Source organism: Manis pentadactyla, chromosome 7 (genome assembly GCF_030020395.1).
Source record: "Manis pentadactyla isolate mManPen7 chromosome 7, mManPen7.hap1, whole genome shotgun sequence".
In the NCBI taxonomy this organism is placed as follows: Eukaryota; Metazoa; Chordata; class Mammalia; order Pholidota; family Manidae; genus Manis; species Manis pentadactyla.
The window spans coordinates 25,289,146-25,310,429 of NC_080025.1; the positions used below are offsets into that span (position 1 = coordinate 25,289,146).

Here is a 21,284-nt window from a genome sequence, read left to right on the forward strand (position 1 = left end):
CCTGGCGGGAGAGCTCACCACCCCACAGACGGAAGGTCAGCCTTAGAAAGGCACACGCCACATTTCAGTATTTCACATGGTTTTATTACAAAACAAGCAACAAACAGTTTTAGAAAATTACTTTTTTGCTACATACCAATTTGAAGATCACATAATTTGAGAAGCGTAACAGTTTCCATGCACTCAGCTCAGTGCCTACAATGAGTGCATTTCACAGCTGAAACCTACTGGTTCAAAACACAGAATCACTCACCTTCCTAAGCAGAGCGGGAAGGGGTCAAACAGTACATTTTTGCCACACATTCGTTTTATTCAAATTCTACCTAGCATGAGTGACTAACTGCCGCAGGCAATAACAGTGAAAACAGGAGTAAGAAAAAAAAAGGTGTTGGTAAAAAATATTTAATAAACGTGTCCATTTGACATGTTCGACCTTTATAAACAAAGCTGATTTGGGAAACTCAAATGTCCAAAATGTTATCTCCAGATGCCTTGGTTAAACGAAATTCCCCTGCTCAATTACTGAATCGTCCATTTAAGCTTTCTTAGAACACAGCTATATTCAGGAAGGGAAAAAAACTTTTGCTTCCTGTGAACTATGATGCTGGACCTCAAACTTACTTTTTCTCATGTGAGCTCAGCATTCTACTCAGAAATGGATGTGCAGCTTCAGTATTTTTTACCTGAGGTCACACTACACCTTAGTACATTTATGATGTCTCACAGAATGCAAAAAACTTACCAACTTATGCTTACCAACCATTTACTGACCTTGAATAAGCAAATCCTTAAGCTTTCAAACTACTGGATGGTAAACACAGGTCAGCTACAGGGAAGAAACCTGAAATGCTGCTACACATAGGGAAGACCACTTCAAGTCTTAAGCAAACAGCACAACTCAGAGAAGTTTTCCCACAGAGAAAATGCAGACCTTTTTGGTGTTTTTTTTTAAATTCAGATTTATTCCAGAGCCTAGGAACTTAACTACTAACCTAGACAGCATCCCCATCCTATTTTTTCCATTTGGTTCTACTTGACACATTTAAAACCGAATGTATTGGTCACATATGCACCACCTTTGGCTCACATGTGCAGTGACATTAAAAAGTTGTCAGATCAAATTGGCCAGAAGGTAAAAAGTATGGACACAAAAATAATTCTGAAATAATGTTTGGGAATGAGAATGTTTTTAGGCTTTGCTTAAGATAATTATATTTACCTGGTGTTGGAACTACATTAACAATGTTCTAAGTCAGAATTCCCAAAGTATTTGCCAATTAGAGGCCTTGTATACAACCCAGACTTACAAGTATGTTTCATTTAACACTTCCTCAAAATATATCTTACTAAATAAAAAACATGATCAGCTTATTACAAAGGCCAGTTTAGCAGTAGTAACCTAGCAGAGTTTATTTTTAAAAGAGAGAGACATGGGTAGATTTTTACAATTTAAACACCAAAAGATGACATCTTTCCATGAGTTAGGGGATGTTTCAAGATACCAAAAAGTCCCTAATTTATTTTCATTAGTTCAGCATCACTTACTGTGTACTTTCTTTGACCTAGCTGAAGAATTTTCTTGAGGAAGATCTGAAGATGAAAACAGAGACAAGGCTATTGAAGAATTTGGAATGGCTTCTTGGAATCAGGCTACTTGAAGTATGTTTTAACCTCAATCATTCATACATAAGTTAATTCCCAAACCAAGGATTTCTGAGGACAGAAGTATACAAGAGTTTGCAGACAGAAAAGGGAAAAGAGAGAGAGAGTGAGCCAATAGGTTTCATTTTTCATACCATGACCACTAGGCCAAGGTAACTTCAATTCAGTGCAGTCAAGACAAGTACTTAACTTGACATAGGTTTCAAGGAAATTACACTGCCTGAAAGAAACACAGCCTTTCCCTTAAGCCACGAAAGATTTTCCAATGACATGTTTTTACCTCTGTATTAGGTTTGGACAAAAGGAGGGGAAAGAACTTACCTATATAAAAATACTTCTCTCAGTCTCTTCCTCTAGTCCCTAATTTTTAATGTAAAGATATAATTAACTGACCTGGCTGATAAAAGTTGTAGACAGAAATGAATTAAGTTCTAAGTTCTCTTTCCTTTTAGGGAACTCTGATAAGTTCCTGGTAGCAGTTCACATTAAGTTGGGTAAATTCTCCCAGCGACCCTGTAAATAGTATCTTCTTGTCAAATGGAAGAAAGTGCATTCTAAAATGTGGGTAGGATACTCATCTGTGCTCTCCTGCCTGGGAAATCTCTAGTCAGCAGTGCATAACCTTTAAATCTATGTGTTTATGCAGTTTCTATGTTATGAAAAACATAAATATCTCAAGATCATCTCTCTCTCTTTGCTGCTAAATACATGGGGCCTCATCAGATTACAGGTTGGATCACATGTTATACAAGACTTCGTTCAAAGGGCAACACAAGGCATAGAAAGAAAGTAGCTCTGCCAGGAAATACAATGCACAGCACTTGAAATTAGACTAACATTAGCCCATCAAAAAGAGCTGTGAAGGAAGGATTCAAGATATTCCATCTTTGCTAAAACAGACCTTTTTTATTCTGTCTGGTAAACATGGATCAAAAACATTTAGCTGGATGAACTGTAATCCAACTCTTCCCAGCACCTGCTTTAAAGCAAATCTAAAACTCTGAGAGAGAGATCTATCACCCAAGTGATTTACCGTACACTTACTGGCCATCCACACATTCCAAATAAAACCATATCAAGGGAAAAGTCTATTCTATTCTGAACAGCCGTAACATTTAACACTGACAAGGTCATCCTTCGGGCTGCACACAGAACTCAGGTGTGCGGTCTATCAATCGCATGGGTGGTATTTTGGGGATCAAAGAACATCTAAACCAGAATGGAGTAATTCCCCAAATTACTGGCTGATACCCTGGGGTTGACTCTTTCCCCACATCTTATAAGAGGTCCCTATTTCTTCACCTATGGAGGTCCCATGAGGCGGATCTGCCCTGGTGGACATACTGAGAGCCACCTGCCAGCCCCCAGATCTGAACACCTCTCCCCAGAATTTATCCGGGCCAGGCTGGAACCAGGGTCTTCCACACCCCCACCCCCACCTGGCATAAGGTGGGTTAGTTCCCACCCTCTTCCTTCTCTGTCAAACTTCAGCCAATAAACAGGAACAAGATAAAAAATCAGAATACTGATTCTGTGCCTTGTCTGAAAACAAAGGGAAGAAACTAAAATGAGGACAAGGAAATAAAACTTGGTTAGGGATGAAATTGGACTCCCAACTTCCTCTCACCAGGAAGACCTTGGAACCGTTAAAGCAGAGGCCCCTCAACTCTCTCCACTGAGTGTGCATACAGGTCTAACCTAGTGACTGTCCCAAATTAAATACACTGCGTTGGTTTTTGTTTAAAGTCAGCTGGGTGGACCCTTCCGCAGAGCAACCACAGGAATCTGAATGCCAAAGGCCTCTGACTGTCCAGCAACAGGTAGAGAAACCAAGTCACGGCCTCCTTGAGCTCCCCCACCACCCCAGGCACCATGCCTCATCACACATCAGAGGTCCGTATGTTCTCATCATCGAGGCTGAACAGAAATGGTTTCTCCTTGGGGTGCTGGGGCTCCGATCTGTGCCTCGTCCGGGAGGACAGCGCTCCAGAAGTACTGCTCTCCCCCAATCGAGGCATGAACAGAGAGTCCTCCGGAGTCTCTTCAGCTGGAAGCAGCTTCTCCCCAGCCTGGGGGACAGGTGTCCACGGCTGCCAGGAGGCCACAGAGGGCGCTTTGCAGAGGGCTTTCTTTTCGTCCCCAGGTGGCCTCCCCCTGCACAAGACAGAGTTGGGCCCACCCGAGAGGCTGGAGCTTCCAGATCGAATCAAAGAAATAGACCTAGAAAAGGACATTTCCTACAAAAATAAAAGCAAAGGAGAAAACAGAGTAAGGACTTCCCTGAAAATGTTCATCCAAGATGAGGACTCCCCCACCCCCCCAGGGTCACGACCTCATGGATCACACAGACACTTGTCTACAGAAATTAAATACACCCAGTGGAATTTACTTGAGACGTGTCAAGGTCTGCCTGGCAGGGTGGTGTGCAGGAACACATCGGAAACTCAGTTTTTCTATCCAACCCTACCTCCCTTCTTCCACAACCAAAAACTAAGAATCAGTAGAAAGAGAAAAACAAGGCAGCCTGGGGCTCCCACTGTATCCAGGGACTGGGCTGCTTGCCTGTATCACCAAATGAAACCTGCCCGCTCAAGGGGAATTCGTCTCTCAGTCGACGGGGACGAAGTAGCAGAAGGAAGTGACTTACTCTGGGGTGGCACTTGAGGGCCTGGACAGCTGCCCCGATCTCCTTAATCCAGCTGTGCATGTCTTCTGGACTGTCCGCCTACAAAACGCCCACAGCATTTATGGAGATGTTTTTGGCGCTATGATTTCAGCCTTCTAGTCTCTGACTCAATCCGAAATTCATAAAATTACACCATTAGAGCCGGAAGGATTGCAGAGATCATCTGGTCTAGTGGCTTTCAGACTTCTGAGGGTGTTTTTTTCCTGCAGAATCTTATTTGACACCCCATAAATAAACCAGCTCAAAGTGGAGCTTGCTCTGCAGGGAGGCAGAGGTCCTGAGGGAGGGAACTGCCTAGGGGTCCGTCCCCTGGTGAAGGCCCTTCCCCACTTGGGAGCCCAGTCAGCCTGTCCTAGACTCCTGTTTCACAGAAAAGGAACATGAGGTCCAGAAAGCCAACATTCAAGGTTTATGGCTGGTCTAGTCCAGGTCTCCTGACTCCCAGTGCAGTCATCTTTCCACTACAGCTATCTGAACAGAATAATCCTATTTTCCATTCTGGTCCTGTTAAAGCCAAATCTTCTGTGAATTCTCCCAGCTATGTGTTAGCTCCAGGAACAGGGCTTCTCTCAAAGCAATAGCAACCCAGGTTTGTTCTGACTCCCTATCCAGGCCTCCAGAGTTGCTAGACTTAGCACAAGCTTAACATGTGGACACAGCTGAGCTATTAAAGGGCATTTTCCCCAGAAATACCTGCCATCCCCAGAAGGGGGCAGCAGCGGCTCTGTGAAGGAAGGAAGGGACATCAAGAGTCAAGTCCTGCTCCAAAGCTCCAGCTTTAGACGGGTTGAGTTCAGGGAACCTAAAAAATGTTTACTGAGGCCCCACTCAAGTCTTTCACTTGCCATCAAGTGCCAGGCACAGAGAGGGGACCAAAACTGAATCCTTGACCTCCAGAAATTTATATTTCTTAAACATCGCCGTCCCCTATGCCTTCCACCAGTAAATCCACCCAAAATCACAAGCATGCATTTCCATGTCTGGGCATGCATATGTGCAGACACCACCCACAGCCCACAAAATTCTCCACATATACCCATTACTTTCTCCGCCTGCAAACTGATTCTTTCCTTTTGCATTTTATCAGGATAAAACATGAGCATTTTTTTTTAAACCCTCAAACTAGCATCCCCATCCTTTCTGTCACCCCAAACAAACCATCCTGGTAGGTGTGTGCAGGACACACTTACAAGGGAAGTGGTTTCACACCCTGGCACACTGGGTCAGGAGGGTGTGGCTGCCTCCCCTACATTGCTAGAGCTGTGGGACCACCTGCACGCTCTCCCCAAACTTTGCCCTGCTATCTGACAAGCTGGTGGTTTCCCAGGAAAAAGACCAATCCATCCCTAGTCCAAAAAGATAACCTGGACAAGGTCTCCAGGATTATTCCAGAGGCTAGTTTACTAATAGCAGGGGGATGGCCTGTCCCACAAGTGGAACTACTAGGAAAACCATTGAATGCATTTAGGTAAAGCAGTCTGAACAGTGCCTGATACATTGTTCATCAGAATTAGTTGTTATTGTTTTATTATGATTATGATTATTAATGTATGGGGGACACAAATGAAGCCTTAAATTCCAACATTATAAACGTGTTCACTGCTCTCTCCCTGAGACTTCTTTTGCTTCCCCATACTCCAACTGCAGATAAGTCCTACCTCACGGACCAAACAGTCAGGATCAAGTAAGATACCTATTTGGGGGAAAGAAAGGTTATTTTGAGTTGGAATGAGATGGAGGTAATTAAACTCCCTAAGTAGAAAAGCATTTCCTAGAGATTTTCCTTCTAGAGAAACAAGATGATTTCATAGGGGAGATGCTGAAAGACAGAAGGAAAGAGAGATTGATGGTTGCTGAGGGAGGGAATCGGGTCTCCCCTGTCTCACAGGGGCCTGGCATTTTCACCAAACAGAGTGCAAGATCCCCACAATGGCAGTCCAATTATCACTTTCCAGGGCTGGTAAGCTACTTCTATTCCTTCACCACCTGTAGCAAAACACGCCCCTCCCCATGGCAAATGTGCCCCCCACAAGCCACAGGCCACCTGTCCAATGTCCTTTGAGACCTCCCAAGCAACTCACATCTCTGGGAACAAATCACACAAGCCTGGGTGTCTTCATCCCAGCCTCCACTCAGCAAGGAGTCACTGAATCAAAGAAAACCAGGAATCGCCTGATTTAAATCCAGGAACTCAAGCACAAGACTCAAAATCCTCCAAAACACATTAAGATAATTTCCAATTCTCTCTTTAAAATTCTAATTTTTGCTTTGACAGCTCAAAATTTATCATTTGCCAGAAAATATTTTCATGCTTTTTCTTGCTGTAACAGACTCGTCTCATTCATTCTTTAGAGTATGTCCACCATATACTGAAGTCTGAATAAGTTTGACAGCCTATCAGTCATTGTCCAAGTCAAATCATGTTTCATGCAAAAGGTGGAAGAGCATAGTGAGTGTTCACACAGTTTTACCAGCACAGTGGCATTGTGACCTGCTTCTGAAGGTTAGGGTCAGTAAATCTGCCTGAAAGAACCATGTATTCTCGGTGTCTAGGAAAGCTAGACTAGACTGCAGGCAGATATGGCAGAGAAATGAACTCCTTGGACAGAAGAGAAAGACTTGGGCAGCAGGGTAGGGCTGGATTCCAACTCCTTGGTGATGGCCATTTACTGTCTCTGCTGCATTTACCTTCTCTGTCCCCTTTGTGTATAATTTGTGCCCTGTGAGCTCCCACACCAGAGTAGTCTTTATTTTTTAAAAAAGCTAGCATTTATTGGGCACTTAGGTATCCCAGGCACAGTGCTAAGCAGTGTACAGGCAGCACATCCTTAATTCTCAGCAGTATCTGAGGTCCTCTCCATTTTCCAGGTGAGGAGATGGACTGTCTGAAGGTGAATTATTTGTTCAAGATGGTAAACCAGGTGAATTACGGAACTGATTGGGAGGCAGCAGGTGCTGGAGATGACCTACCCATTGTTTTGTTTAAAAGCAGCATGGTGCAGAACCCAAGATGTTGAGGGTGTGGTCCTAGACAACCAGGTAGTCCCACTCTGAACTTGGAAAGACCAGCCTGGGGTAACTGGTGTCTTGGCAGATGGATTGTGGTGACAAAGATCCAGGGTCTGGCAGTAACCATGTACTAAGCTTGTGATGGCAGCTAGCTCATCAGCAGACAGACGGTTCTCAGCTTTGGGCAAGGGCTCAAAATGAGATTTCAGTCTTTGGAATACAAAGCATATGGGGGTTCATCATTTCCCCATTAACCAGTTATGGAAAGCAAGGGGCATTAGGCAGCTTATCAAGAGGGGGATGGCTATTCAAAAGGAGAAATGTGGTGCAGGCTGGTTTTAGTAGTGTGGCATAAACAGTTGCCAGAACTAGGGGTTACGGCAAGACAAGACTGATAATAAGAGGTGAATTGCAGAGTGTTAGGCTAGAACTCTTTGGAATTTGATTTAAATTCTAAGGTGAGTGACATCACCTAGAACTATGTAGTGGACAACCTGTGTAATTATATGTGGCAGGGCTGTATCTAAAGATAGGACTGGTTCTTGGGGACAGGGCAGGTGGTGTTAGCTGTTGGGAAGGGAGAGCTGCAGAGGTCGGGAATAGGATGAAGGAGCTGACTAAAAATTTTGGACAGCTGCAGCGGAACTAACCAGAATAGATACTGGAAGCCTTTTTACTGATGACATCTAGAATTCACTGCCTCAGACCATGGCATCTGTTTCAGTGCTGGGCTCATAGTAGATACTCAATAAAATCTCCTTGGACTGCATTAAAACCACAGACAGCAGTGACTGATTTTAATACCCTTTGTTCCTCTGACCTCAAAAACTGCCCTCAAGGACAGAAACCTTACTGTTTCTTTTGAACCAAGCACAGGAAACAAGTGCACACACTTCAGACACTAGGAAGAGATGAAGGTGTGAGCTTAGCACTTCCCTTTTTGTTCTACTAGTTTTTGCATTTTTTAGTCTTTTAGTAAGTCACCATGTAGTGGGTGGACTTCAGCTCTGCTTTTTAACTCTGGCTCATGAAGCTATCTTTGTGATGTGGTTTTAAGATATTTTTGAGTTTTTCATGAAAGCTAAATATAGGCTTTCCATGAAAGGTAGATAGGCACTTACACCATTAGTTCTTCAATTTCTGAGGTTTCACTGAATTTTTGTTGCTAGTGGATCCCAGTTCGTAAAATTACTAGTAATTTTAACTGTGATCTCAGTAAAGTCTTAGTCCATTTCTTCCCATGTGGTGGGATCAGTTATAATATCTGCTTTTCTATTTGAATATTTTAATGTAACATTTATTAAACATTAAAATAATGTTAACTAATGTTTAATATTATTGTCCTCATGACTGGTTAATAACTACCTTGGTTATCTGACAGAAAAATGTCCTTAAATGGAACAACAGAATTAGGGAAGAAATAAAATTGGCAAACTGTTTCCATCTCTATTACTAAATATTTTAAGAAGAAGATCTAATTATTTTCTCTAGTATATTGACAAAGATTTTTTAATATTGTAATATTTATCTAGCAAGGTACATATAAAAAAATAGATCGTTGGTAAATGAAATCAATATTGTTGGCCAGAAATCTCTTGGCCATAGGTAATTAAGCCTTAAAAGAATTTGCACTTAAAAGAAAATGCACAAAGATGCAAGTAGTGGCATTATTAAATTAGATTAGAAAGTTTGTGTCCACCTCCATGAGCCTAACAGCCTTCCATACTTCAAGATTTTGTTGATGATACCTGTGGTAATATTAATGAAGGTCATTTTTTTTAAACTATACAATAATAATGTCAATTTTGGGGAGCTCTGCATACCTCAGTGAGACCACTATTCCCCAAATGACCAAAGCATGCATTTGTAAAAAGGATCCACTCAAAGTGCAAAACTTACCAATGAATTTTAATATAAGAGTATGAGAGTTTATTGATACTGGTTTCCAATCTCCCACTACATCTAAACATTAAGAAACTAACCACTTGTCAAGTTTTGATAGGGAATCCAAGAATATCCACAATTATCTGGAAAAAGCTATTAAAATATTCCTTTTTTTCCAAATACATATCTGTGCAGGGCCAGATTTTCTTCATATTTTTCGATCAAAACAACATATGGCCACAGATGCAGAGGCTGATATTAGTATCCTGCTGTCTTCTATCAAGCCAACCATTAAAGAGATCTACAGAAACAAAAATTAATGCTACTCTTATTGCTCTTCTGATTTTAGAAATAGTTATTTTTCATAAAATGTTACCTGTGCTAATATAAATGAGTTTATAATTGCTATTTTTAAATGAATTACTACACATTTTAAATGATTTTTCACGTATACTCTTCTCTGAGTTAGGATCCATAAACAGCTTTGCCCATTCACTCATTTATTTTCAGAGTAATGCTAGTGTTCTTTCATCCCAGCCATGTGGGAGCAGAAGGCAAAGGGGGATAGAAGTGATGAGAAGCTGCTGGTAAATGTGCACACACTCACAGATGGTGCAATGTCTTTTGAACATTTTTTTGTTGGGGTTCATGTTGCCCAAATCACTCTCTTTAGTCCAGAGCTCTGTCCTGTCCTCTTATCCCACATAACCACTCAGGTAACAAATATTTACTTAGTACCACCCATGTGTCAGGCATTTTTCTCAGGGCCCTCATAACATGTCCCCACATAACATGACCCACAGACCCTGTGAACTCAGACCCACCTAGGCTCGTCCCATCTTTGCCCTCAGGGTCCTGCCCCCAGAGCTCCTCTCCGGATGAGATGACTGCTGCCACACGGCACCCTCAAGCCCAGGCCAAACACCCGGGCAACATCCTGGCCTCTCCTCTTTCCCTCCACCCCATGTCCAGCCAACAAACAAGTCCTGGGAAGGGCTCTTCAATAGCTTTAAATTTCCCACTTTTCTCCATCCATGCTAGTCCTGCTTCCTTTATCCCTCACCTGAATGACTGTAACAGGAGCACTTACACTCTTCTTTTGCTTTTGTTTTTTGTTTTTATTTCCCACCCCCATCGGCGAGTTGCTTCATGCCTGTCCTTTCCATCATATTCTGCATTTCCATGCTGGCATCACCTGACCTCTTAAATGAGTTTTTCAATTTGCCTGTGCCAAGGTTTACCCTTTGTGCTGTGAAGTTCTATTTCATGCATCTGCCTTTACAGTATCATACAGAAGCATTTCATGCCCTAAAAACTCACCTGTGTTCATCTATCCAACCCTCCCTCCCCCGCCCCTTCACACCGGGGTAACTGCCTGTTTACATGACTCTCTCTCTCTCTCTCTCAAGACCCGTTGTGTTTCATGCAGTGTCCCCAGCATGAGCCAAGCACCTCGCACCCCGAGGACACTCTACAAATCAGTGTTAAACGCAAGAAGTGGAAACCCTTACTGCACTGACAGTCTAAACTTTGTCCCTGAATGCCAACGGAGCAGGCTCTAACACCCCGGTGCCACTTTCCACAGCACCCCTAGGCCAGCTCTTTCCAGATGACTAGTGCTTGTCAGAATGAACGGAACCCACTGAGACTGAGGCTGTTAGCGTGGCTGCTGGGCTCGGGCAGAAGCCCCGCGTAGGGTCAGGGCTACAGGAGCTGTAGCCCAAGAAACGGGTGCAGGAGTGACCCCATGGAAGACAGGGAATTTAGTGGGGAGTGACACTCGGGCCACAGAATAAAGAGTGCCAGGAGCCCTCCAAGGCTTTGGCAGGGGAGCCCCACATTCACACCAGCCCACCACATGGCAGCCTATGGCTAGCAGGGCAGCGCGGCCACGGTGGGGCGGGGACTCGGCCCTGAATGCCTACGCCCTGCTTGGACAGCTGCCTTTCTAGCTCCAGTGGTTTTAGAAGGAACTGGGAGAACTCCAAAGGAGTGGGTGGCGGGGAGAGGCTACTGAGAGCTGAAGCATCAGAGCCCCAACAATGCTTGCTCTGAGCAGCTGGGCTTCGCACCTGGCGCCTGCACAGGGCCCTCTGAGCTTTGTCTTCCGCACACAGTGATGTCCACACTCAGAGGGGCTTATAAATACCCTCCGAGGCAGAAGTGAAACCACTGGCCAGTTCTCCTTTTCTCTGCTTAGCTGGTGCGCACAGTGGAGAGCAGCTGGTACAAACTCACATTCCCCCGTTTCGCAGCTCAACCTGCTCTTATTATTTTTATGGTTGGGAAGCTTTCAGCAAACATCCTGTTTAAAATAAAAAGGGATTCAGACTGACTATCAGGGGCTAAATTTACCACCTAGAAACTTCAAACAGAATTAAAGAGAAAGCAAAAGGGTAAGGCCTCTGGCACGCCATTCACAGAAATGGAAGGTAGTCTTCTGGAAGCAAGCATCTCACCTGCACGTAGAACGTCCTGGAGCTTGTTATTATTTCAAACAGGTTGTCCCGCATTAGAAGATCACTAGACAGAGAAAGAGAGAGGTTACCAGGCATGCTGGTGCACACACTGAGGACCTCATTCGTCTAAGCCAGGCACCCATGCCCTCTACCAGGGAAGGGGTCTCCCAGGCCAGTTCTCCTTCAGCCTCTGCCTAAAAACCATTACAGGGTGTCCCTGGTCTCACTTCCTAGGCCTCAGGAAGGTGCCCGATCCCCATGGAAACCACATACACCACCTGTTCTAACAAGATAAAGCTCCTTTCCCTCTTAAACCTCCTGCCTAAAATCCACCTACAGTTGTGTCTGATTTTTTTTTACAGTGGCTAAAATGTTTGAAGTGCTTTGTGCAAAGCACTGTTTGGGTGCTTTTTTTTAGGGTAAAGTAGATGACAATTTTATTGGTTTTATACATACACATATATAGAGAGAGACAGAGAATTTACATATATATTAGTTTCAGGTGTGCAACATAATGATTATATATGTGTATAGATATGTATTTTGTATATATTGTGAAATGATCATAAGTCTAATTAAAATCCATCACAAGTAAAACAATGAAGCAAAACCGAAGGAGCAAAACAGCAGCAGACTCACAGACTCCGAGAAGGGACTAGCAGTTACCAAAGGGGAGGGGAGGGGAAGACAGGAGGGGAGGGAGGGAGAAGGGAATTAAGGAACATTATAATTAGCATTCACAATATAGGCAAGTCATGGAGAAGGCACTACAGCATGGAGAAGACAAGTAATGACTCTATAGCACCTTACTACACTGATGGACAGTGACTGCAACGGGAGTGGGGGGAGATGAGGACTTGATAATATGGGTGAATGTTGAAACCACTGTTATTTATGCAAAACCTTCATAAGATTGTATATCAATGATACTTTAATGAAAAAAAATTCATCACCACAAATAGTTACAATTTTTTTTCTTGTGATGAGAATTTTTAAGATCTACCCTCTTAGCAACTTTCAAATATACAATGTAGTCTTACTGACTCTAGTCACCATTCTGCACATTACATCCCATGACTTATTTTATAACTGGATGTTTGTACCTTTTGACCCCCTTCACCCATTTTACCCACTCCCTACCCTGTGCCTCTGGCAACCACCAATTTGTTTTTGAAGTGCTTTTGTGAGTAATTTCATCCAATCTTCACAAGAACCCAATTAGCATTTATGACTCTTCCCACTTTATGGATGAGGAAAACCAGTCTCAGAGAGGTTGCGTGACTGGTTCATAGTGCAGGACTTGGTAAATAGCAGAGCTGGGATTTGAACTCAGGTCAAACTCCAGAGTCCATGCTTTTAATGACTCCCCTGCCATTTGCCTCTCCTCAGGGAGCCAATTTTCTCATTTCCAAAGCCTTCCTCCCCACAAGCAGAGGCCTCATCAGCGTCATTAAATTCCTGTTCTGTGTCTCCTTACATTGGGCTGAGGAGATGGGTAGCCCAAGAGGAGAAAGGGAAGGCCAGCATACATGACTTAAGATGCCTCAGATTGGGAGAGTTTAGGAACAAGGAATTCTGATCTCAAAGGATCCCAAAGGCATCCCATCCACCATGGCACTTGGGAAGTAACCATTTCCTAATGGAAAGAGAAGCACATTAAAAAATACTTGCTCACCTAAATATCAAGCAAAACGTGAGTAGATAAAGAATATGTGGTACATATATATGTGATGGAATATTACTCAGCCATGAAAAAGAATGGAACCTTGCCATTTATGACACCGTGGATGGACCTAGAGGGTATTATGGTCAGTGAAGTAAGTCCTAGAAAGGGAAAAAAACTATGGTTTCACTCATATGTAGAAACTAAAAAACAAAACAAACAAAACAGAGGTAGACTCATAAATATAGAACAGGCTGGTGGTTGCCACAGGGTAGGGAGTGGGGTAATGGGCAAAATATGTGAAGGAAAAAAAAGTTAGGGGAATGTTTAATATCTTGATCTGAGAGATGGTAACATATGTGTATACATGTGTCAAAATTCACTGAGTTGTACACTAAGATCATGCATTTTATTGTATGTAACACAATAAAAATTAGGAAAAAAAGAAAAACAAACAAAAACATTTGTTCTTCCTGTGCAACAGGAGTCATTCAATGCTGCTGTGAATCACCCTTGTGTTATAGGACATCAGGGACTTTGTCAAAAGGAGGAGAAAAGAAAAGGCATGTTAAGTTCAGGGGGAGGCACTGGCCTAAGCAGTGATCCATGCAGAACTGCTGAAAAATGGGAAACCTAAGGGCACAGCCCCCAGCCCAGCCCTCACAGGTAATGAGGGTCCAACCCCAGCCCTGACAAGCACCTCACAAACACTCTCTCCTCCATTCCTCTGTTCCTTTTGTCTCCAACAGAAGAAAATCATTATATCAGCTCATCCACTCAGGAGCCAGAGTAAGATATGGGAAGGTGAGTTCGCCCAGTGTGGTCTTAGCTGCTCCAGCTGGGATGTGGTGAGTCAGCCACACGACCTCAGTCCCTGTCGCTTGATCTCGGGAGGTTCTTTTTTTTTTACATTTTTTTAAATTAAAGTATCATTGATGTATGTTATAAAGGTTTCACATGAGCAACATTGTGGTTATTACATTCACCCATATTATCAAGTCCCCCCACACACACACCATTGCAGTCACTGTCCATCAGCACAGTAAGATGCTATGGAGTCACAACTTGTCTTCTCTGTGCTATACTACCTCCCCGTGACCCACCTACATTATGCTCTCGGAAGATTCTCGATCAGCGCCTCAGAGGGTGGTAAATGAAGATTTAAGCGGGCAAATGGGAGTTGTGACCCGAAGAGAATGAGCAGAGACAATTACCCAGACTTGACCAGACACTCGTGAGTCTTGAGAACATCCTTGAGAAATATAGTGCGCAGTGGCTCTCGGTCCTAGTGGGGGAAAAAGGAAAGATAGGTAAATGAGGCTGCGTAATGCCATGAGCAAGACCCGCTGACAGAGGCGCCTCTCTCGTCAGAGATGATTGGCTAAACCCGGCTGCAAGCAAGGCGAGGTCTTAAAAGAACCATCAAGAGAGAAAAATCTAAGATGCAGTGTGGCGCTGACCACAGAGCAGCATGCGGCGTCGAGGGAAGGAGGAAGTTCAGGCCCCTTTAATACCACTGTACAGCCGCGCACGCATCCGGGGAGCCGGCGTGCGGGTGCCCACGCCTCTACTGGGCACACACGTGGGCGTTATTCAGGGCCTCCTGCGTCCACGACTCAGAAGGGCTCCAGAGGGACCACAAACCTGCTCACACTTGAAGTAGCAGATGGTAAAGTCATCTAGTGCAAAGAAGCGACGTTTCCAGCTCTTACGCTGAAATAAAAAGTAAAGAGCAGGACATTAGAAACAGGTCCCAGCATCACGGAGGGTGTTCTACTTCTAAATCCCACCGACCCAGCCCCATGGAAGCCAGGCTCCACATTCAGCAGCAGGCAGTCTTCTATTAGGGAAAATGCCTCTGGTATGATTGACCCACAGCTCAGTGGGCGGGGCCACGGCGTGGGCGGGGCCATCTGAGGCCTGCAGCCCCTCCTCCCGCCCTGCCCTCCCCGCCGCCACGCCCACTCCCAGCTGCTCACCAGGCCCGCCGCAGCCCCAGCGACGACACTCACCACGTTCCCTTGCTTCACGCAATAGCCGCTCTTAATGAGGGGGGGTCCCGAGGGAGCTCGGCAGCCCGTCGTGGGGATGTAACTCTGTGACCTTCGCAGGATGGCGTGGGACCCCGGCTCGCTCCCTTCCTGCCCATCCCCGCCATTCTACAAGGAAGCAGCATCCGGATTAGCACCTCCCCCTCATGCAGCCACACCCCGACCCCACCCAGCCCTCTTGCCTCTTTACCCACTATGGCAGTCCGAGAAGAAATGAACAAGGAAACGATCATTTACTGCTCCCATCAGGCCCTGTACTGGGTGCTTTCACAGAGGGAGCGAGGAGACTGGGCAGGCCCAGGCGAAAGGGAAGGACAGAGAACACAAGCCAGAGAGGGGATCAGCGCGGGAACCGGGAGGGACAGTGGGCTGGTGTCCAGCCTCACCTGCCTCCTGCAGCCCCGTTTCATATGGGATTTACAAGTGCTAATCTCCTGCTCAGGTCCAGGACCATACTGGCCACACTGCTTCAGGATGTGGTGGCTCAATTTCTGCACTACCATCATTCATACCCACTTGTGCCCTGTATTTTCTTGGCCACCCCATCCACCTTTTTCTCAGGACAGACCCCCTCTGTGCCCATCACAGGCATACCGCCCTCCACCACACTACCACACCCTCACCGCACTCTGGTGCCCAGGCCCCAGCACCTGGTTGATAGGTGTGTGCACCACTACCCCTCCGATGATCTCTGTCTTGTAGGCCACCTGCGGCTTCTTCTCCAGGGCTTGAGGAACTGCTAGGCTTTTGAGAACTTCGGTAGTCAGGGGCAGGCCCCCAACTTTGGGTACCTGAGGAGGATGACAAGATGGTCAACAGGGAAGCAGAAGGCTTAGGAAAAGCAGGGACCCAAAAGCAGGATGGGAAAAAGAGCAAGGAAAGCTAATGTGCCAAATTATAGTAGATATCCCTCACTTCCCCAGCTCTTCCACAGTTCATACCCGAAAATGAGGAACTCTTCCAGCAAGCAACCCCCTACAAACACACACACACACACATACCGTTGGCCAGGCCTTTCCTGGCGAGGGACCAAAGAACAGCGAACACAGACATATGTCCTGCCCTCATGGCACAAACATCCCTACAGGGCACACAGACAAAAATGCATAGCAAAGCAATCATGATAATTATAAATTGTGGGGAATGCCATAAAGAAAAGAAACAGGAGCTGAGCTAGAGGACAACTGGGGACTCATTGAAATGGAGTGGTCGGCAGAGATCTCAGAGGCAGAGACGCTGAAACAGTAACCTGGAGGATGGCATGGAACCAGGATGTAAAGATAGCAGGAAGCCTGCTGGGCAGGGGGGAATGGGTGACACCCAGGTGGTAGACAGGGTAGAATTACGGAGCATGAGCTTTGGAGCCCGGCAGCATCACTCCTGACCTGTCACTAACTGAGTGACCTTCCGCAAATCTCTCTCTCTAGGCCAAAACTGCCTCATGAGAAATGGGAAGAGGAATAGCATTTATGTCACAGTGTTGTGGTTATCAAATGACAGAGTATATACATTTTGAAACTTTAGAAAGTTTCAAGGTTATAAAAGTGTGACAAGGTATTTTAATGAACATTTCACAAATGGTACTAACATGGACAAACACAGCCCTTTTTGAGGAGTGAGTGATCTTTGTCCCTCTCCTTGACAGAGTCTAGGAGCCATGGCTGCTCAAACCATCGTGGAACGTGTGTGGCTGGTTTGAGATCACAGGCCTCAGGGTTGCAAACTAGTGGCCCAAAAGCAGACTAACCTAAGTTCTGTTTGTCCTACACAGTGTGTTTTTCCATATACATTTAAAATTTGGAATATTTCACATAAAAATCTGGACTTCCAGATAAGCAGTGTTTCTCGCTCTAGATGGGGAATACATTCCTCAGTTAGCCAGGATCCCTACCATTCTCCCCGCCTTGAAGGCCACATGTCAGGTGCTCCTTACCCTCATCTTTGTCATTGTTTTTCTTCCTCCTTGTCTACTTCACTCATTTATGCTGGAAACTCTGGTGAAATCTTTCATTTTGTAAGAAAATAACAGGCCCAGAGCAGTTGAGTCATTTGCCCAAAGCCACGATTAGTAACTATAGAATGAACCCTGACACCCAGCCGGTGGACGGGCTATGCACTGCTTCACAAAGCCAGTCCTTCATGAGAACTCAGTGGCCTAGGTGGATCTGCCAGGAAAGCAACCACGGACCCCGTGAGAAAAGCTAACATCCTCTTCTGCTTCTTCTACAGCCTTGGGAGACACAAAGACCCAAGAATCCAGACTTTTTGAGAGCTTGCAGCTCAGGGCCATATGAGAATTCTGCCAGGGATGGGGACCAAGGACCCCTCCATTCAGTGCCTGTTCAAAGGCAGACCCCCGTGATTATGCTGGGGCTCCAGAAAGAAGAGACCCCTCCTCCTGGCCTGTGCACCCAGTTTACATCGACAAAGACAGTTTACTGTGCCCACCAGCTTTCCAGATGTGGCCAAAAATTCACCTTCTCTTTCCTTTCCAGCTGCCTGACAGGCAACAGTGGTTCCCAGTCCTTTGGCCCCCATTCAGTACGAGGTCATGTGCTAAACTCTTTACTGCATTATCTCTAATCTCAAACAATCTTACCAATAGGTGTTATTTTCTCCATTTTATAGATGAGGTAAAGGAAAGCTCATTAACATGAAAGACTCTGCCCCTAGGACTACCTGGCGCCCCATTGCTAAATACCACTACCTACCTGCCCCTGACTTTCTATCTTCCTCTGAGCTTTGCTGCCATGCAATGGGTGTTGATAATTGCTGGGATGGTTAGTGATATAATCACCATGGGATAACAGAAATTCCACCGCAAATGACCCAGCAAAGAAGGTGGGGGCAGCAGTATCCTTGAGTTCCCAGGGGCCAGAAAAGGACCAGCAGAGGCTTGGCTGCTGTGTTGCCTCTCAGAATCTTGCCAGCCCACCTGGGGAACTGCTGGCTGTCCCTGCTTATGCCCCTGCATCATGGGCTGCTTCTCATCAACTGCCCAGAGACCTGCCAAAGCCAATCCCACTTCCTGAGGCTTTGAATCGAGCTGTGGAAGATGCTTCACTTTGCACATAAGGTGCCGCAAAACAAATACGCACGTAATCAGTGTGGTGTCCCAGCCCCCATCTACCCCTCATCCCGGGACACACCATGCAGGATGGTGTGGAAGTGGAGAAAGCTATAAACCCTTCCAGGGCACAAAAACCCATCTTCTTCCTTCTATCCCACGGACCTTTGGCAGGAGGAGGAAGAGATACATACAGAGTAAAGGAAAGGGAGGGGGATCCTGCAGATGGCGGAGACCCTGCAGAAGGGCTTTGACATTCCAGCAGGCCTTTGGACTTCCAGTCTTTGGGCACCAACATGCTCCTTTTCACTCCTGCAGCCTACAACTTCTGCTGTCTGGGGCCAAAGGAGGCAGAGGGGAATAACTACTTAAAGTAACTCTACACTCCTCACAGGCTGTGGATCCCTGTTCACCTGGCAGGGACAGAGGAGGAAATCCAGGAGAAAATGCTGAACAGGAATAAAATACATCTGAACCTTAAAGAGCACAGGTTTGACCTGCGCACGGCTGCTTCTGCGTAGATCATTTTCGATTAATATGTGGGAAAAGTTTTTGGAGATTTGCAACAATTTGAAAAAACATTTCCATTTATCTGTTTACTTTATTCTAAGAATACAGCATATAAGACATGTAACACACAAAACATGTGTTAATTGACTGTTAGTTATCGGTAAGGCTTCCAGTCAACAGTAAACTATTAGCAGGTACATTTTGGGGGAGTCAAAAGCTATATGCAGATTTTTTACTACACAGGGGTCAGTGCCCCCAACCCCCATTTCGCTCAAGGGTCAAACTATATTAGACATTGAAAGAATATCCCAAACTGTGGAAGACGTAGAAGAGTAAAGACCCCAATACGAAGGAAGACCTTTACTAAAATCAGCATTTGAGGGCCATGCGCACAAGCATATGGGTTAGCAGACATGGGAGTCAGCAGCCATCTCCCCCCTTGTCTTTCCACGGATTTAGCAGGGTTTATCAGAACAAGCTATGGAAGCAGAACCAGTTCAATGACTGAACTGCACTCTGATGGGGTCCGGCATCACAAGTGCGGGGCAGGTGCATCCAATCCTTCTATTGATTTATTTACAAAAGCCCAGAGGTCTCTGGGAGACTGTCTGCCCCAGAACATAATGGTTATCACTGGAAGTTACTAGAATGTAAGCATTTCTGACTATATGATACAGAAAACCAAACTTTTTAGCATATAAACCATGGTTTATAGACCAGAAGTCTACCTATACTCTTGGTTAAAGGTTTAGTTTTTTTCCAAAGCATAGTTTTTCCTCTCCTCCTTCCTACTTTTCTCCTTTTCTCTGCATGTCTCAGGAAGAAGAAAGAAGTTCTTCAACAGCCAAGTCAAGAAAAATGAGAGAACTCACAGAACAGTCAGAAACTAGTTCAGAGACGCTTTGAAATTGAAGGCTTTTCCAGGACAGCTTGGTGGACGGCCGGGACTGATCCCCGGGCAACCTTTTACATGCTTTCCCCTTTACTCAACTTCTCAGAGTCAGCAACCCACTTTCCAATCCCACCACATTCTGAATCAGCATCCCAGAACTACCCAAAACCCGACTGACCAGGAGCCCTCCCAGGAAGCACAAAAAGAGGACGCTCCATAAACTTCCTCTTGAACTTGATTCAAACTCATACTCTCAGTTCAGCTCTGTGGTTAGTCAGCCAAGGTGTTAAGAAGAGGTAGGGGGAACCGGTCTAAACGGGCTCTCGGGAAAGCCCCTGCTGCCTTCGAGAGTCTTCCCCCCGCAGAACAGGCCACATTCTGGGAAGAGCACTGCCTCCCCGCAGAAAGGACAAGGGCCCTACGTACTGTGATTTTGCTGGCTTGGTTCAGGGCTTCAACCCAGTCCTTCAGATCCTTCTGGTCGTTGGCCTGCAGAAAATACCTCTGCGAGAGGGCGTTGATGACTGCAAACGTCAGGCGGGAGCAGAGAGAAAACCCAGGTCAGACACAGGCAGCACCACAGGGCTCCACAAAACTAAGGGGCTTGAGAGAAGCGAGGTGGAGGACCCCACCAAGCCGGTGAAGACACTTTCCATGGTGCACAGTCCCCTGCACAAGTGTTTGGGAGGCGGCAGGCTATGGTGGTGAAGCTGTGCTCTCTCTTTAAAATTGTGGATTATCTATCAGCCATGAGAGACACCAAACTTCAACAACAGCCGTAATATGCCGTGGTGCAGTGGGGACATTGCTAGTCCACCATCAGCAAGACACATGCTTGAACTGCTTTTTAGGGTGCTGACAGAGTCACAGTCAAAATGATACACAAAGAATTCTGGACCCAGTGCTCCTTGTTTCCCGTGGCACAGCTGGCCTGGGCGAGGAGTCCTGTCTCCTGTTGGGAAATGGAACAAAGCTTGCCTGAAATCAAATCTGTGACCTTGACCTCATTTTCAACCGGTTCCTTCTGCTGAGCACTCCATGAGGTCAACAATCTACTTCTGGGCTCATCATGAATTTTTAGATCTGCTCACCACAAAATTCCAAGGCAGTCATTTTTGAGCTTAGCAAAGACATTTGGAAAGAAATGGAGAATGAGAGCACCGAAGAGTTTGAACCAACCTGAAGTTGGGGGAGAGGACATCTCAAGGGACCTTTTATTCTGCTGTCATAATAAGCCAGAACTATAGGAGGTGAGCCTCATGGAGCAGGCACAGAATTCGTGAGGTCATTCATTCACTCAGCAAATAGCACTGAGTGCCCACTCTGTGCCAGGAGCCACTCTATGTGTTGAGGACACAGCGGAGGAATACCCCCGCCTTCGTGGAGCTGGCATTCAGAACC

At 45.5% G+C, this 21,284-nt stretch overlaps 1 protein-coding gene across 3 annotated transcripts in view; it reads right to left on the reverse strand.

The window, feature by feature from the left end:
* Nucleotides 1-62: 62 nt before the first annotated feature.
* PLEKHA2 (pleckstrin homology domain containing A2) overlaps nucleotides 63-21,284 on the reverse strand; it is a 51,425-nt gene continuing 30,203 nt past the window's right edge. For 2 of the 3 annotated variants that reach the window (XM_057505186.1, XM_036932141.2), the window contains 8 exons: nucleotides 20,310-20,407; nucleotides 16,065-16,205; nucleotides 15,376-15,522; nucleotides 15,008-15,076; nucleotides 14,578-14,648; nucleotides 11,701-11,764; nucleotides 4,310-4,387; nucleotides 63-3,899 (listed from right to left, as the gene is read on the reverse strand). In XM_057505186.1, the coding sequence (XP_057361169.1) occupies nucleotides 3,543-3,899; nucleotides 4,310-4,387; nucleotides 11,701-11,764; nucleotides 14,578-14,648; nucleotides 15,008-15,076; nucleotides 15,376-15,522; nucleotides 16,065-16,205; nucleotides 20,310-20,407 (1,025 nt within the window). In that variant the 3' untranslated portion in view covers nucleotides 63-3,542. The remainder of the gene's footprint in view (nucleotides 3,900-4,309; nucleotides 4,388-11,700; nucleotides 11,765-14,577; nucleotides 14,649-15,007; nucleotides 15,077-15,375; nucleotides 15,523-16,064; nucleotides 16,206-20,309; nucleotides 20,408-21,284) is intronic. The other variant, XM_036932144.2, reaches the window with a different exon arrangement.